The sequence below is a fragment of the Medicago truncatula genome, chromosome 1 (genome assembly GCF_003473485.1).
Source record: "Medicago truncatula cultivar Jemalong A17 chromosome 1, MtrunA17r5.0-ANR, whole genome shotgun sequence".
Lineage (NCBI taxonomy): Eukaryota > Viridiplantae > Streptophyta > Magnoliopsida > Fabales > Fabaceae > Medicago > Medicago truncatula.
In genome coordinates, this window is record NC_053042.1 from 17,173,075 (window position 1) to 17,192,845 (window position 19,771).

General features: G+C 31.4%; 1 protein-coding gene and 1 long non-coding RNA gene across 2 annotated transcripts; both read right to left on the reverse strand.

Moving 5' to 3' along the window:
- Window positions 1-5,863: 5,863 nt before the first annotated feature.
- On the reverse strand, window positions 5,864-10,376 carry LOC11424285 (protein unc-13 homolog). The gene is made up of 5 exons (XM_003590062.2): window positions 9,786-10,376; window positions 8,660-9,544; window positions 7,758-8,213; window positions 7,301-7,487; window positions 5,864-7,182 (listed from the first exon to the last, which is right to left on the reverse strand). The coding sequence occupies exons 1-5, from the start codon at window positions 10,374-10,376 to the stop codon at window positions 6,197-6,199; spliced, it is 3,105 nt and encodes a 1,034-aa protein (XP_003590110.1). The 3' UTR covers window positions 5,864-6,196.
- A 3,706-nt stretch (window positions 10,377-14,082) lies between these two features.
- Window positions 14,083-14,899, reverse strand: LOC11430395 (uncharacterized). The gene is made up of 3 exons (XR_003008712.2): window positions 14,696-14,899; window positions 14,491-14,588; window positions 14,083-14,310 (listed from the first exon to the last, which is right to left on the reverse strand). It is a non-coding gene; the product is annotated as an uncharacterized lncRNA (long non-coding RNA).
- Window positions 14,900-19,771: the final 4,872 nt, after the last annotated feature.

Below are 19,771 nucleotides of genomic sequence, written 5' to 3' on the forward strand. Positions count from 1 at the left end.
ATTTTCCAGATTTTTTCATTTTTATTAATTTTTCCATAATTATTTTTGTTTTTAAATTTTTACTAATTTTTCCGTTATTTTTTTATTTTTCCATAATTTATTTCATTTTTTTTAAAAAAATTTAAGAATTTTTAATTTTTTTATAAAAAAAAAATCATAAATGCCATCTGTACCCCATAAAAAAATAAAAAATAAAAATAATTATACAGTCAGCGCGCCACCTCATCCGAAAAAGGTGATGCATCATGCCACATTAGCAAAAATGCACAGTCAACTGGCCTAGGGGGTTTTCCAGAACAAAAAAAATTTTACAAGGACCAAATCCAATTTTTTTTACAGGGGGTAAAATCAAAAGTGACCTATATTACATGGGGGTAAAGCTCTATTAACCTAATATTTACTATATTTGAGTATGTAATTCTATTCTTCCCGAAACATAGCAATTTTATGGTGTTTTTGATCTAATTCACGAAGAAATCATGCAAATCGGCAAACTAAGAACATCCGAAGACTAGTGAAGGCCTTGGGAATATCAAGAATGAAGATTCAAAAGACCTCATAAGACTTTACAGAGGGAGAAATTATGTTTCCAGGTCCCAATACATCTTATATGGAAGCAAACACCCAAAAGGACAGAAAAGTAGAGAAAAAAGGTCCAGAATGCACTCACATGCGCCTAGAGCATGGTTTGTTCTACACTCCCATGCACCTAGGGCATGAAGTGTGCGCCTCGTACACTGATTAGTGCGGGCCAAAACTGCTTTTTTCTACATTTTTTGTGGGAAAAGCCCGCTTTTTGGGCCCAACACAGGTGAAAACTCTCCCTATAAATACCGCATTCCTTATTCACAATTTCTCGTTCAGAACTGGAGCAGTTAAAGAGAAAGACGCATACTAGGAGCTTTCAGGAGGAGTTTCTCTCTCCTTTCCAAGTTTTTCTAGTGTATGTTTATTTCTTTGTGATTCGTTTTTAGTTACCATGAGTAACTAAATATATTTAGCCTAGGGTTCTACGATGAACCTTTATTTTATTTGTTAGATAATTATTTAATTTAATGTCATTTATTCAATTATTTTTTGTTCGCTATTTAGTTTTACTGTAGTGCGTAAGATTTGTCTCCTCTGGAGCGCAACCATAGTTTATGCACTTAGGTAGTGACATGGCCTAATATTGATAGTTATATCCTGATATTTATATCTGTCTATCTAGGAAGTAATTGATTAATACCTAGACGAAATATACCGAAAGGGAGTAGACCCAATTAGTAAGTACTTAAGAGGTGACATTAATCATATTGAGTAAAATCTGTTGAACCTAAGATGTAACTAGTTATTAATTAAGGAAACAAGTGACTTCATGACTTAAATCAGCCTAATAACTTCATTCACCTATAACCTTGGTAAGGTAGACGCTGATAGGGCTGCCCGTTTGTATAACTACCGAGAGGAGAATGTGCTATGTACTCCTAAGATTCATAGCTGGGAAAATCTTTAGGAACACTGCCATGATACCTTTGGAAATTTATGAACACCAACTTAAGTCTATGTTTCAATTACCCCCGAGGGAGTAAGACCCCACATATAAGGATCACCGTGTGACTAGCAGGTGCAACTCAACAGTGGAGGGATATACCAAAATCAACTGAGAGAATAAGATCCCGCATGTAAGGATCACCACGCAACCAACATGTGCAACTTGACAAACCAATTAGGTTAGAACATCTCAACGAACTCATCACTTAGATATTCTACTGAGAATAATTCAATGCGACTTGACTGTTAATTAATTCCAACAAATAAATCCTAACCTCTATTAACATTTCTCCAACCAAAACAAGTAATTTGCTATGTTGCAAACATATAAAAATTGCAAATCTCTTAACCCTAAACTCTTATATATTTTATTGTTCAAAAATAAGTAACGCAAATTGTTTGGGCAAAACGACAATCTATGTGAATACGATACTCTACTTATCACTTTATTACTTGATAAACGATTTGATTCCCTTGCCTAATCCGACCATCAGATTCCTCCAGTGAGAACCCCAATGAGTATCAATGGCTTGAGCAACAAATGATTCTTGATTCTTTCTACTATCGGTGTTTATCTGACCCTTCTCAGTCAAGTTAGCATAATGAATTTCTTGTTTTCCACGAAGTAATTCTTGTCTTTTGTTAGATGATCAAATGAAATTAACAACCATATCGACCTTACTGAAAAAACCACCAACATCTGTATGACTGTCAACGCAAGCAACATGTGCCAATTGAAGTCGAGGAGCGAAATAATGCACATAAACAGTAGATGAATTATCATTTTACATTAAGGTTCTCAACCCACCAAGCCAACCTCACATATTGCTAGCTCCGTCACATCCTTGTCCCCTAATGCTAGACATACTTAAGCCATTAATCAACAACAACTATTCAAGTGCCTCTTTTAAGTGTCTTAGCATTTGTTTCCGTAACATGTACAATACCAAGAAATATTTCATTTAAGAAACCTTCATTATCAACGTAACGAATCACAACTGCCATTTGTTCTTTGCCAGCAAAATCACCCGATTCATCAATTAAAACACAATACACATCATCTCCAATATCACAAACAATATTATAAGTTATTTCACATGCACAAGGTGCAATAAGAGACTTTTGAATCATAGGACAAGTTATTAACTATATTTGAATATGCACGTTTTTGATAGGATTTGACCAAGTTAATGTTTTCACATGTTGACGAAACAAACTATATTAGATTAGATAACTATACCTAATATGCAAGTCGTTTCTTGCGTGTGCTTTGGTGTATGTATGGCATCAAAGTCCTCTCCTTTAATGCCCTTTTACCAAAATCCTTGCCAACTTTTCACATTACAATATATTCTTTATACCTATTTACATGGTAACATCCTTAAACCCTAGTTCCAAGAAATTTCTCAAACTTGACCATTGTTTTTAATTTCTTTCTTCCACTATACTAGGGGCATATGTAAACAATCAAACTTTTGTACGTTTGTCAAACAAGGATACACAATTTGATAGCCATCTCTATATATCAATTTGTAAGTAATGATACGTAAGCATATATATATATGCATGCTTAATTAACACGCAGAAATCATGACCAATTCAAATATACATATCTTTTTCTAAACTTTCAATATTTAATTCTTAAATCCTAGCTATAATATAGTCATTAGTCAAAAACCTTGAATTAATAAAATATTTTTAGTCTTAAAAAATTGGATACATGCACCACCTACCAATATATATAAATACCAACAACCTCTAGTAAGATATACAAATTAAGCCTCAAATTGATAATTTCAACACACCATGAGGGCTCTTAATAACATTGTTTTAGTATTCTTACTACTTCTTACCATAATTCATGTGCGACCAAACCTTGGTGTTAGGGTTTTGAACATGAAAGAGCTTAGGTTGCAAGCTCTTGATAAGGGTCCTGTGGCTCCATCTGGACCTTCTGGCTGTACATTTATCCCAGGAAGTGGTGGTACACACTGTCCCATTGAGGAAAGGAATGTTGCTGGCCATACTAAGCATCATCATAGTAGTGCTTCCACATGAAATTAAAGAGATATAGTTTGTATATATATTTGTGTGACAAATGATTCATTGGTTTATTTATCTATTTTTCATTTTTGATTCAATTGTATAATAATTGTTTGTGTGTCATATGATTCAATTGTATAATAATTGTTTGTTCTATATATTTTTATGGATTTTCGATTGTTGGATGTTTGGGTGTTCTATATATTAAGTTACAATATTATTTATAAAAAAATCATAATGAAAATTGTTTTGGCATTTCACTCTCAATATATATAATGACTAAATGATTAATTCATTCAACTAGAGATGAATCGAAAAAATAATTACCTAAACTCTCAAATACGGAGTGTATGGATTCCAATAATTAAATTATCCTTCGAAGGAATATAGCCATGTTCAAATAAGTATTAGCAAAAATGTACAGAATGCAATATTTAAAGAGAAATCATGAAACCAATTAGATAAATGAAATAGTTGATTAAAAAATTATCTGAAGTAATGAAGCTTGTCTCATAATTATATTCAACTAGGTACCACCTACAAAATAATGAGATTATGATTAGTGCGTATATGTATAATAATTATCAAACTATATATACACACTAATTATAATCACATCATACCATAGGTTGAATTTCGTTGTTGAAGGCCATAGATGTTGAAGTAAAATATGATCAATTCCAATAAAGGTAGCATATGAGAAGAAGAAAAAAGGTCAAATGATTTATTGAATAAGTTTTAAAAAAAGTAATATAAAAATTAATGCAGTCTTTTAACTAATACGTATAGTAATTTGATACGTTTCAAAAGGGATAATTGTACGTAACTTCCTTTGTAGGAGAAATCGTCATTACCATCCATGATACCTTATTTTATTTAATTGTGGACTTCTACCTAACTATTGGAATTTATAACATTTGACTTTTTTAAAAAAGATTTTCTAAATTTAGGATCCTTAACAAGACCCTTTAAAGAATATTTAGATATATCATATTCCCTTTTTTTTTGGGATTATTTTGTTCTTTTTGTTTGTTTAAAACACAAGAGTTTCTCTCATTCGAAATGATCCAAATACAATACAACCAAACCACTTGGGAACTGTCTAACTTCCTTTATGAATAAAATAGAACCGATAAATTGTGAAGCATGTATACCAATATCATGTGGAAGAACACTTGAAATCCCCAACCATTTTAAAATAAAAAACCAAATTCTTCCAAAAAAAGTCACACCCCAAGGTTATTCTGATTATTTGAGGAACTGTTGCCATAAATTTTTTCATCCGGGTCTCAATTCGATTTGCTCTTATATTTTCCGTGAAAGAAATTGTTGTGCGGATAAATTAGCAAATCATAGTCATACTATTGCTGGCACCATTTGGTTCAACACTATTCCTCATTTTTTGTTGGAGGACTTCTCGTCTTTTTCCGTTTCAACAATTTTTTCAACGGTTTTGACCCCTCTATATGTATATTTTTTCTTTTTTAATAATATATTGAGTAGACGGTAGAGGATGAAAGTTTGAGTTAGGAACCAACTTAATTGCGATGTTACTTATTCTCCTTGATGCCCTCCCTATGTCTTGTTATTGCAAAAAAATTCTAAGATAAGATTTTATTAATTTTAGTTGGAAAAACTTCATTTTGCCAATGTAAAGTTTACAGAAATTGTTAACGTTATACTATAAACAATAAAAGCATTTTGAAAAGAATCAAGTATAATAATATACTTAAGTATGTCAATTAGAGTATCATTTTCAACTTGTATCATTTCTCTAAAAAAATTCAGTTCTCATGATATGTCAAGTCCATCAATATCAGAGTTGTTGTATTTTAACAAACGTTCAAGGTTAAGACAAGATTCTTTTAAATTTTCCATTTCTAATGTCTTCTCAATACTAAATAGAAAATCAGTAATATTTTGATCAATTTTAAACTGTTCAAATCTACTTTGAAATGAAGTGATTGCTTAATTTTTTTTGGTGGTGGTTCGGGTTCGAACCCCGAACCTTGCATATTTTATGCGTTGTCCATACCAACTGAACTGAGCTAAGCTCACGACGACAGTGATTGCTTAATCTAAATATACAAAAAGTAGTCAGATTTAAATGATTTTTCAAGAGATTTTCCAAAAATGATTTTTTAACTCCGCCCTTTTTTCCAAAAAGCCTTTTATAGTTCACACATAAATTAGAAAAAAAAAGAAAAAAAAAAACAATTTTCTTTCTGTTTTCTGTACTATGCAGTTTAGACTAATAGTAGCTATACATGCTACTCATAGACTATATGCATTATTAACAAACTATACACAAAATACAATTGTTTCCTCTCTTTTTCTCCCCCAAAAAAATTAAAGAATATCTCTTTGTAAAAATACAATTCAGCACAGATTCAATGGCTTTCATGACTAGTATCTTATGTGCTTCTTCCCCCCATACCAATAATATTCATCCATATTTTCTCCAAGATGTATATACATAGAGAAATTAACTTTGATACACTGTCTCAATAAAAATTTTTTACACCGTCAACCAATCATAAACTGTCATTTCTATGACTTTTAACAAATATATAATTAATTTGATTGACGGTGTAAAAAATATTTATGTTGCAAGTGTATATCATCTCCTCTTTGCTAAATGGAATGTCCTCTTTAAGAAATAATTAGCAGCTCTTTCATTTCTATGGCACAAAACTCTCAATATTGTGTTAGGATCTGATCTATGCCACCTTCCAGTAGTAGGAGGCATAGGCAATTTCTGTCCATTCATATTCATAACTCCAATCCCACCTTTTTCACATGATGCAATGCTGAAATCTTCCATCAACTGTTCAGTATTTTGTGCCATCAATCCAACTACACCTTTCACAACTGCAGCCTCTCTCTCGACTACGTTTTCCGACACCAATCCTTCGCCACAACTGCAGAAAACTCTATTCAAGCTCTCGAAATCTTCTTGAATCATAACATGATCTGACCTATTGAACACTCTTGAGTTTCCTCCAGCTAGCAAAACCATTAAGAATGCATCAAAGGAAGCTCTCATTACTTCCTTCATTGCCAATGGTTGAGCTCTATCAACTAATAGTGTAGTCAATAGTGTGAGATTTTGTTTCGCGATTCTCAATGCTGGCCTAATACGCGCGTTGGCTACATCATCGACGTAGAGGGTGTCGTAGAATACCGAGCTTGAATCAAGGAAAATGAGACGGTACGCGGCAACTTCTGAAACATTTTGACATGCTGCTGGAAGTGATGAGATTACTGTTTCAAAATATGAACCACTTTTGGTGCTTTGTGTTCTTAGATTGCTTGTGAAGCTATGCCTTGTTGAAGGAACAATGCAATGGTTTTGAGATAGCAATTTTTCGAGAGATTGGATTTGAACAAGGAGGTAATGTAAGGTGTTGAGACGAATGTAGAGTCGTTGTGTTCCTCGGCTAGTTGATGGTTTTGGATTGTGACCTTCATTTGTTCCGTTTATATGATCTAGTTCTGATAAATTTGTAGCACAAGGTGCAGCTCTCTTCCACAGCTTGCTAAACTTTGAATCGCGGTTGCATCTTGTTAATGCAGGAAGTGGAGGAATATAGCTTTGTTTTGAACCTGAAAAAGAGTGTACTTTAAAAGTTAAAACCTGTTTTTTGCAAGTGCTTATGCATAAGCTATTTCGTAATCGACTATATTTATTCTTTAATTAATTTTATGTATTTACAGTACTTACCACATGCTGCAACAAACATCATATAGTCCTGTAAGAGACTTTCCAATCCATTAGCAAGATCTTGAACTAGTTCTTCAGTTATTCCTATTGGAATTTGAAAGAACTCTTCCACAGTTGTCTTTGCCAATTTCACTACCTCTGCTGCTGAATGTGCATATAGCTCAGATTTTGACTTTGGATTCCATGTCTGTAGTAAAATTAGAGAGAAAAAAAAATTAAAATCTACATTAAAATGTAATTATTTTTATATAAGCTATAAGCTATTTTCACATGTTATTCTGGAGAGCTTGTAGAAATAAGTTGAAACAATTTATGGACATGTCATATTTGTTTTCAATTTTCCATAAACTCTTCCATACGGTCTTACAAGTAACGATGCCAGTAGATAAACTCAAATAAACCGATTCAAACAAACCTTTAATCATTGAAGAAAAAAGATTAATAAACAAAAACTTACTTCAGTTTCTTTTGATTTTTGCACACACTCCCTTCCTTTATTCAATGATTCATCTATCCATTTTCTCAAAAGGTTGAATATAACTGAATCAACTTCATATGGAACCATATCTCTTATAACTGTTTTCACATTATCATCATCATCAAGAGAATCTTCAACAACCATTTGAACAAGAACCTTTTCTAATCTTCCAGCCCTTTGAAGTACATCAACTGTCTCAGAAGTGAGCGAGGTCACATCGCTTAAATATTGTCGTAGCAAATGGCCATAGCAACTGTGCAACATCAAGGCTGCAACTTCAGCTGCTGAAGGGTGCCATTTCTTTAGTATTTGACTAAAATTTTGTCTTTCCTTTAATGCTAAATCTTCTGTCTCTTGAGCTATATTAAGAAGAATAGTACTTAGTTCCCCTTTTATTTGCAATTCAGCATACTTGGCATTTACTTCTTCAATTACCTGCAATCATGGAAAAACAATCCAAATTGTTATGTAAATAATTTACCAATGACTTCCAGAAAAAAGTAATTTGTTTTGGATAAGCACTATGGCATAACTTTTTAGGCATAAATGCTTATTTATAAAGTAAAACTGTTTTTATCTAAGCTATCAGTTGTTTTCATAAACTATCATGGAGAGCTTACAAAAATAATCTGAAAAACAACTTGTGGATATCTCACGGGTGCTTAAGTTTGTTAGATAAGCTCAAATAAGTCAATCCATACAGGGTCGTAGTGATAGAAACTTCAAGAGGAAAAATATGAAATGTGTCTCTAATTCTATCAATAAGCACGATAGAATTGGAGACGGATTTCATTTTTTTTCTATATGTGATCACTTTTTTCTTTTTCTTTCTAAGAATACTAATAGAGGAAGGAAAATAAAAATATAGGTTAAATACAAACCTTGTCAAATGCATTTTTCATGGAAGATCTAATATAATAATCAACCCTATCACCTGATGAATCGACAATGGTAATATCTCCTTTCTCTCTTCCTTCACCAACATTAAATATCATCAGATCTTCACCCAAAATCTTCGAGACAGACAACATCAAAGGAAGAAGATTTTCGATTTGAGAAATAGTCCCTCTAGAATAAAACTCATGATAATTAAGCAACCTTTTCTCACCCCAACTTTGCATTGAACTCAAAATTGATGTCAACAACTTAAGATAAAAAGAATCTTTTTCTTTCTTAGCATCATTAGCAACCTCACCCAACATAACATGTGAAGCACAAAGAAGATCACAATCAACTTGACCGGTTGCTACATATTGTTGAAACAAAACCCAAGCGAAACACACATTGTGAATTGACCTAGTTATACCTAATATAGACCAAGTCTTCTTAATCAACTCGAGTAATTCATCGACTTCATCAAGGACTAATGTCTCTTCTCGAATATCAAAAATGGCTTGAAGAAGTGAATTATAGAAATGAATATTTAAAGGGAATCCATCAGCCCAGTGACAAACATCAGCTGGTGTTCCATTTGGACCTCTCCATGCTAATGAAACAACAGAGTTACCAAGTGTTCTCATTGTGTCGGAGTTTTTGCTTGTGTCTATTGGTTTGGACTCTGAAATACGTAAGATGTCTCTAAGTCGCATAGCGAATGTATTGTTTTTTTCGACGGGGACTGAAGGGTGCATAAGAAGGCCTAGTTCAAGGACTTTGAGTTGTCTATTTTGCCACATATAGTACTCATGAGAATCACTGAATTCTGTCGGTTTTAGGTGGCGTAATAGTTCTAATGGCAGAATTATTGTTTCTGCTTTTTTTAGTGCCTGCAATTCAACCATTTTTATGAGTTAGAACAATAGCATGCAAGAGCTAATTTAAAGAAATTTAAAAACGAAAAAAATATGAAATTCAGGTCTAATTCAACCACCAAGTTTAACAATAAATCAATCAAAGAAGAATTTAAAGACGAAAAAACATGAAATTTATCGCTAATTCTCTCGTTAAATTTAGCGATGAATAAATTGTTGGTTGTCTCTATTCTAATAGTAACGGTTGTATACATACTTGGCCAACAAGGATCCTCGTGATGGTTTTTCTCAAGCGATTATCATTGTGCTCTGTCACCTTCATCTGCTGTCTCATGATCTCTGCCGATGTCATTGGCCTCCGTGGCCTCAACATCGACAAGGTGTGATGAAAAGGGCTGCCTGCAATAGGCGAGGATGGCCCTCCACTGTTTCCACCGGACGTCATTCTCCTTGACGGTGACCTTTTTATCATCCTCAAACCTAATGCCTTCTTCACCCTACTCGTCGGTGACATCACCACATTGCTTGGCTTGGACTCATTATGATTATTATTTGAATTAAATGAGTGCGCATTTCGGGCTCCAAACCCAGGAGATGACCTACACGCCGTGAAAAATATTTCATAAGCGGTTTCCCTAATGTCATCAAGACTCAAGCGTTCGAGTTTGTCAAAAGGCGAGACTAAATTGTTAGTCTCGTCTTGAGCAACAAACTCTAATAGACGTTGTTGGTCATGAGGGTAACTATGATGATGGTGGTGATGGTGGTGATGATAATGACGATCCTTATGAAATGACGTTGACGACAATGGACCGGAATATGAAACACGGCGACTTGGTTGAGCCATGATTAGGTGAAGGAGAAGATGTGTGGTTGGTCAAACACCGACGGCAAATGATGGCGTCGTCGGCGACCACACAACAACAAATGTATATATTACAATGCTAAAGAAATGGCTTTTGGAAGAGAGTGGTACATTTGAATTGAAGGAAGGGTTAAGAGAAAAGAGATGAATATTAAGGGTATTGAAATTCGGTTTTGTTTGTTAATGACACCATTATTGTGCATGGATGGTGAATGGGAGAAGAGAAAATGATTAGTGATTTCGGGATTATCCACGTTGTCATGAGCGAAGAAAGCGATAATACTTTCTAAAATAGAACAGTTAAGCAATTGAATACTATTTTTTCGGAAATTAAAAAAAAAATGCTGTCGTTTTTTCTTTTCTTTTCAATTTGATTATTTCACCTCATTTTCTGTTTTATTTATCTATCTTTTTAGTGTGTACTGTCACATTCTTATTTTTTTTTGGCTTAAAGAGTAGCTTTTGAGATGGCATTTGACGCATAATTATTACGTTATATTCGCGGATGCTTTAAACAAATGGTCAAAAGTCCAATTCTTGCCTCTTTCATATAGAGAAAATTTGGTTGGAAAGAAGAATTCATCCGGTGTAGTGTTTTTTATAGCGATTAGTTATTAGTAGACGACAATGAAAACTTTGTACCAATAGCTTGATAACAAAAAAATTAAAAAATCCTTGAAGAACTTAATTTACTGCAAGATATTTAAATAGAAATTAAAGTAAGTGTATGAAAAACAATAATCTTTTTAATTTTTTTTAGTAATTACTTTAAGTCGTTTTGAACATAACTGACTTAAGGCTAAAATTTTGAAAAGGTAGATACGGTGACATTTTTGCAATTAAAACGATGGCTCCACACATTTTAGCAGTTATGAAGGCAATCGGCTTAAAATACAATGTTCAAAATGAATACTTTTTCTATGAGTAAATATGCGATTACCGTCCTGATATTGTAAGTTTTGTCAATTACCTTCTTAAAATTAACAAATTTGCAATTATCCCTCGAAATTGCACAACGTTAATCAATTTATCTCTTCCGTCAAATTTTTCTGTTAATTAGTCAACATGACGTTTTGCAAATATCCCCTTGAAGTTTTGCACTTATGTGCAAAATGCCCCTAAACTTGAAAATTTATATTTTTTTTTGTAATTCTTGATTATGTCAATCATATGTCATTTATGTGCTTCATTATATGTATACCATGCATTAGTTTTTCATATAAGATGTGTGTGCTTGTACTTTGCTATGATATTTTATCCACCAATAACCATCTTCAACTATCTAATGAAAATTAACAAAAAACAATCACAATCACAATCACTTAGAAGTCACTCATATATGGCTTTTCAAATTAATTAAGAAGAATTAAGTCACTCTTGAAACTTCTATCTTAATGCATGTTTCTAATTTCCTTGTTTTTTTTTTTTTATTTTTTATTTATTTTATTTTTTATGATTCTTCATCGTTTGAACTACTCTCAGAGTTGTTTCCATTAACTCCTCCCATAAATTAGATTACCGGTGCTTATTTCATCAAATTTTCTTTTCTTTGAAGGGCTTATAAGCTCCTTATTACTAGGATTCTTCCTCATACATTAAAGGTTGGACAATCCACATTATGACAAACTTTATTTGTTGGTTGAACTGAATTATGCTCAAAATGTAATGTCAAACTTTTCTTGTAATTCTTGGTTATGTCAATCATGTGCCATTTATGTGCTTCATTATGTATGCCATATATTAGTTTTTCATCTGACAGGTGTGACTTTACTTTGCTATGTTGGACTTTCATATCATTAGGCTCTAATATATAGTTAATGTTTGATCGTTTCAGGGAACATATATGGTTGTATACCGTCAAAACTTAGCTAATATACTCCACAATTCGGTGATAATGCAGTCACTTTTAAGGATCAGAAAAAAAAAATATAAATTTTCAAGTTCTGGGGACATTTTGCACATAAGTGAAAAACTTCAGGGGGGTATTTGCAAAACGTCATGTTGACTAACAGAAGAATTTGACGGAGGGGGTAAATTGATTAACGTTGTGCAATTTCAGAGGGGTAATTGAAGTTTTGTTAATTTTAGGAAGATAATTGACGAAACTTACAATTTCAGGAGGGCAATTGCCTATTTACTCCTTTTCCTACTAATGCCTCTACTGTTCCTTTTACTCCACAAGCTTATATTCCTCTACTAATTGAAAGAGAAATTCTTGTCAAGGTTTCGGCAGATGCTTAATGAGAGCATTCATAATGCCAATAAACTAAAAAAGTCTTTAAATAGATCTCATGTGTATATATCATTTTTTTTAAATAATTTTTTAATGAAAATATCTAGTAAGAAGTCAATGACTCCAACCTAGTGTCTCTAAAAAATCCGCTAAATAGGTATGCAATAGATTAAATAAAAAATGTAATAACATAAAAGTTTAGATGAGTTGAATTCTCGGATATCATCTAAGTCAGGACAAAACTCAAAGAACTCTTACAGAGATATAACAATTCTTGGTGTTTAATAAGCGAAACAATTTTTTTTTCATACAATATGAAGTTATTGCGTAAGTGAACTTGAAGAAATTTAATGATATATGTCCAAATAAATTATTCAATGACACAAGTCCAAATAGTGATAAGTCTAAATAATGATCCATACAAATCACTCATTACTATCTTGCATGTGATACACTTGTCTTATTACATGAGATGACACCTAACTTTATTGCATGATATGATGATATCATCATATATGATGATATCTAATGTTGTCTATTTCCCTACATGCAAAATGAAAGTATACACTATCGCAACAAGTAATAAAGAGTAAGTAGAATATTTATCCCACAAGAATTGTAGTGGATAAGTTCTAAGTATTTTCAAATGGTAAGTTTAGTTATTTAAGATCCAAGGGTGTAAAGAACAAAGATAAGGTTGTAAGATTCTTAAGTAAAATGAAAAACTAAATAAGGCATGCAATAAAGAATTAGAGATTCAAGTGAAAACGTGTGGTAAAGGAATTAACTTGGTAAAAATAGAGGTTTGCAAGATTTAGAAAGCTACAACGCTGAGATGGAAGTTATAACTTCATACAACTTCTTGAGGAAAACTTGTAGAGGGCTATAACTTCACGCAGCTTCCTGGCAACCTGTGGCCTTTGGGGTCTTTCGACTCGGCCATCATGTGTTAAGCATATGAAGACGTCCTCTCACGATACAATCACAATACTTAACATGCAACGTTACTAGGTTAGGTCATCGGTAGCTCCACAACAGTAATATGACAAATGATGACATGTGATCTTACGTTATTCATACATATTTTTCAATAATTTTTATTTAGTTTTATCCTAGATAGAAGAGTTTTAGAGCAATTGCCTATGATTTTTGAGTCATTTTGTAATATTTTCATATCGAGTGAGGTAATTCTAGTTTTCATAGAGAAAAGGGAATACATGATTTTATCCAAGGTTAATTTGCTATATTGTTGGTGTCATTCGAAAAGATAAAATTATATATTATTTTTTCCTACAATTTTAATCAAAGTTAAAATTTATTCGTAATTTATACACATTATCGTATTGAAAATAGTGAACAAACAAACACCGAGTGTCCATCTGAATGCAATAAACATAAAGAAAATCAATAACTCCTTATCTTAATCTATAATTTTTTTAAGTATATAATATAATGTTACCATAAATGTTTCTTATTTATTAAGATTTAACGCTTTAGTCTTTTTTATTTAAAATACAAACTAACTAATACAGGTTCACTTTATAATACACATCATTCTTACAATAAATTTCATACATACAAGAAATGATTATTTTTACATAACCGTATTTCTTTGATTCATTGAAGTAGAAAAGTGACGTTGTACTTCTCCATATCTTCAAATAGCAAACTAACCTTCTAAGGCTGTCAAAGAAATTTAAAGAACATATAATTAAACACAAATCGCATTATTATAAAGAAATCATAAGATTAACAATATCATATAGAGTTGTAGATGGGTTGATCCAAAGCATTTACACCACTAATTATAACACAAATGAAATTATAAACTTTGAGATAACATAGAATTGTTTTTAAACTTACCAATCGAAGACATTTACAAATATGATCATGGCATACCACAACAAGAGGAAGGTGACACATATCCTCTGGACAATCAGTATATTCAATACATCTATGAACTGCTATCATTTAAATATAGAATAATATAATTGTTACTAAAATTTGATGAAAGTTTGTGCAGAAAACTAGCAAGAAAAACAAAAAAAGGACTAGAAAAAATGTTTACCTTCGGCGTCGATAAGAGAGAGAAATAGAAATATGAAGATGATCATAACATAGGTCATATGAAGAAATTCAGCCATATTTTTTTCTCTCGTAGAAGTTAGAACTATACAATTATGTGATCACTTTATATTAAAAATTCAAAGCTTATTTTACATCAATTAAAACTTTTACCACATATGGAGTTACAAGAACTTTTGTACCAAAAAAAAAAAAAAAAAAAAGACTTGCTAGAAATTCTTACTAGCTACAATTAAAATCTTTGTCTGATGACTCTCAAATATATTGATGTGTTGTGTTTGTACCTTTAACTTACTTAATTAACCGTTCAAACATTACTAACTAAATGTTTTGTCTTTTTTTTTTTACCACCGTTTTATTATTTAATTTTTTTAGTTTTTCCAGATAAATAAAGGTCACTAACCAAAAGATAAATAATAGTGTTGTATGCTGAATTGTTGTCTTAATGTTAGGAATAATGCACCTATGAGATGATAACATATTTACATATTAATAGAAAACATCATGGTTTCTCAATTAAAAGATTCTCCCTCTCCATTAATAAGTTGGCTCTAGTTTTTTACCTCTAGATTTTTTTTTTCTATTTTCTTCGTTAATTGGGGATGGTTTTGGGTTAATTTGGTGATGTTGATTTGAGATCTTAAAGTGTGTTTCTTTCAAAGTCTCATGTTCGATTCTAGTCAGTGCCAATTTCGGTGAACTAATTTAGCTTCTAAAAAAAGTGATTTTCACATAGACCTAGGCTTTTTCTTCACGATTTCGTAGTATGAGTGTGGCACTATGTTGTTCGTCGTCTTGTGCGGCGTTATTTAATTTTCTGTATATTTGAGTTGTTCATTTTGTTCGTATTGAAAGATCAGTTATTCAATCAATGATTTTAACGTCAACGTTTTAAATCTAGAGTAATTGACACCCGTCACTTTATTTTATCATATTATTTGCATGCATTTTGTTGTTCACCTATGTTATAGTTTACACTGATTTTTAGTAATACAAACAATATTATCCGAATATATAGTTAAGGACTGAATTAAAGTCCTTTTTGGGGTTCTTTTGTTTTAGTGATTTATGGTCTCTTTCCTTACGTATTTGTTGAGAACAAATCAAACCGTTCTTATTAGTGTTAGAATTGCTTCCATCAACTTTAATAAAACAAATTATTAAATGAAAACTTGAAAAAAAAAACCCTCAAATGAGCATTCAAAAGAAAGAAGGAGGAAAATGAAAGGAAAATTGCAGAATGCTGTAAAGAAAAGTGAAAATAAAGTTGTAATAAAACAATTAAATTGTCGGGAATATAATGGTGGCTGGGATCCATTTATTTGTCTCCTGCTGAACTCGTTTGCTCCCATGGTGAGGGTGTTACAGAGCTTTCAGAAATCAAGGATTCCGCCTCTTGTTCTTATTTGAAACTGATATATATATATATATATATATATAGGGGTTTGCTACAATAGACCCACTCATTTTCATGAAGGTCTATTTTAGCAAGGGGCACCTTTTCACTTGGACAAAAATACCCATGTTTTTGTTTTTTGAACCAATTAAAATTATAGGACACAATTGTAATTGTCAGTTTTTCATTTTATTTTCTATTTTTTTTTACGGTCCTTTTGCTTCTCCCTTTCTCTTTCCTGCTTCTTGTCTTTTGTTATTGCCCTTCACCAGGTTCCATGAATTGATGTCCTTTGACCTTTCTTCCTTCCATTCCGTTGTATGCTTAGCTAATTCTTTTTTGAAAAAATATGCTTAGCCAATTCTAATTCACTATTTTTATCAATTAAAGGTCAAATGTCATCTGCAGATTCTAAATCACGATATTGTTCCAAAATTTAGAATTGCTTCCAAAAACTAACAAAAAATATCGCCTTGTTGATGCATCAGTTCCTTTCTGTGTAAAACTAAAATCGAAAACATAATTGAAAAAAAGAAATTGAAAGCTCATCATGAGATTTCAAGAGAAGAGAGATTGCAGGAAAACTAAAACACAGAGAAAGTGATGAGGGAAGAGGGATGACAAAAACTCAGAGAAAAACGCTAGATACGAGATACCAAAGAACAGTAAGAAAAATAGAAAATAAAAAGAAAAAATGACAATTACATTTGTGTCCTTTAATTTTAATTGGTTCAAAAAACAAAAATATGGGTCCTTTTGTCCAAGTGAAAAGGTACTTCTTGCTAAAATAGACCTTTATAAAAATGAGTGGGTCTATTGTAGCAAATCCCATATATATATATATATATATATATATATATATATATATATATATATATATATATATATATATATATATATATATATATCTTGTAGGAAAAACTACCATTAATATGATCTAAATTAAAAGTAGAAATAACTTGCTATACTTAGAGCCTTGCACTTGGTATAATTTCAAGACACTGGAAAATAACTTCCATGTACTTCAATTGTAACTTCAGATTATTTATCCTTATCTTTAGTCGAAAACCATATGCATGCAACATATTAAATCACTTGGTCGAAAATATGGTATGTCAAAGTCTGTATGCTCTTGGTCGAAATCACTTTGCACTTTGCAGCATGTCGAAATATTTTATTTTTGCTATTAACAGAGACCCTCCAAAATATTGTTTCTCAAAAGAAATGTGTGGAATAATATTTTAAAACATAATACCAAAACAGTACATCGTATGGTCTTCTTCGACCGCTTAATCCGTTTTCTTTTACATCTCTTCAAGCTAAATTTAAATTTACTAATCTTTCAAATAAATCCAAAATGGATTGATCATGTGAGTTGATCGTAAAATATATTTTGGCTTCAATGAACTTCAAATAAATCACTCAAGGATCAATTGACAGTATATGCATATATCATTCATGGATTATTTCAAAACATATATATATATATATATATATATATATATATATATATACACACACTTGCCTTTTAGAAAATTCAGATTACTATATAATAAAATATAAAGAACAAACACCATTTTACATGACTTTGATTGTATCTAAACCAATCATAAAACTTCTAAATCCATTTTGGCTTTAAAATATCAGTCTTTGTAAAACTTCTAAGCCATTTAATATGACCATGGTTTAAAAAAAAAAAAAATCCATTTTAATTTACGGTTTTAAAACTGTTTTTATGGTTATAATCTAACTTATTTACGCAGAAAATTTTCATGACACTGTAACATTAGATCCACGCTAAAACTCAAAACTCCTTTGCACTTTGCAGCATGTACGAGTATCAATTATTCTGCTTTTCTGAGCTCCTCCAAAGCCCACAATGCCTTCCTTCATAATCTAGATGTCATATATCCTAATTTATATGCATGTTCGTATGTTAATTTCATACTAATATATGATTATAGCTTTAATCTTTACAAAACATGTCTTGTATTGATGAATTGATAAATTAATTCCAAACAAAAACCACATCAATATTATGTATCCAAACATATATAGAAATTTTTTTAAAAATAATTTTTACTACGCTTAACAACAAAAATATAAAATAAATTCTACTCCTTTGTAAAATTTCTAAAAAATACTCTCTAAATTATTAAGTGGAAAAATTATATATTTTTTAATATGTAATAAACTAGCTCATAGTTTCGTGCTAGGGAAATCATAGTAATATAATGATATATTTTTCAATTTCTATAATTCAACTTACGGTTATCGTTTGTTATTAATCACTGAATTTTCGACTTTTTCTACCAAAAGAAAATTGAATTTTCGACTTTGAATTAAAAGTTTATAATAGTATACACATTCCTGGTTGGCGCCGTTAAAAGTGATAATCTTAAAATTGGGATTATATAATTGGTGACGGTATCAGTAAAATTTGTTTTTTAAAAGGATCAATTAAATTTGTTATTCACAAATTATTTTGACTTTTTATCGAACTTTTGTCTATGAAGACAACTAGCCACTGACCTTTTTTTTTGTTAACAAAAAAAATTATTATCTTTTTAATATTTTAATTTCACTGAAAAGAATATAATAGAGTAGCTTACTCATTTAGGACGCTGGATCATTTTTTTGTTAATATTCAATAAAATCAGGCAGCGTAATTTTTTATATTCTTTTTTATATTATTGTACGTACTAGTAGCTATATAACAAGAAATTATCGATTTATACCATCTAACCATACAGTTGAAATTTTGATGAAATTTAAAATATTCAATTTTATATAAAGAGTATAATACAGGTTTTCACTAGCTTATTCATTGTGGCTGCTGAATGTTTCTGTATTCAATATTTTACAATGATCACAATGAATATATTTTAATTACTAAATAAAATTTAGAATAGTATATTTATTTAGTACATATATTAACCACCATAATAGACCAAGACTTCCACTAATTAAGCTATTTATTAGATGAACAAAACTACAACAGAACAATAATCTTGTATCCATTACAAAAATGAGAGTTGCAGTGGTTGGTGCAGGGATTAGTGGGTTGGTTTCTGCATATGTTTTAGCAAAAGCTGGTGTGAATGTGGTGTTGTATGAGAAGGAGGACCACTTAGGAGAAGAAGGAATTCATGGCAACACTCAACAATATGCCTTTGATTTTGACCACATGGGATTCATGTTGCTCAATCCGGTAATCACTTAACTGCATTTTTTTTTTGGTGTTCGGGGCTCGAACCCCGAACCTTTCATATAGGATAATGCTACATCATGCGAAAGAAAGATTCGTGAAATTCTGCGAATGAGCTGGCAACTTTATGTTCATTGGATTTTGCTTAATTTTTTTGTCTAACCCCTTAATAAAAAAATATAAGAACAAATTCCCCATGTTTTGCGGATGGTCACGATTTTCATTGGCTGACAAATAATTCGCGAGCAGTTCGCTATACAATCTCTCGGGATGTATAGCACTGCTCTTTCATATGTTATGCACTGTTCTTACCAACTGAATTAAGCTCAGGAGGACATTTAATGCTCTCTATTGTTACACTCTTGAAACACAACATGCATGTTCATTAATTCATTGTATCACGTTTAACAAAACTTTCTTCAAACAAGTTTTCTTCTATAAAAAATTCAGTATCC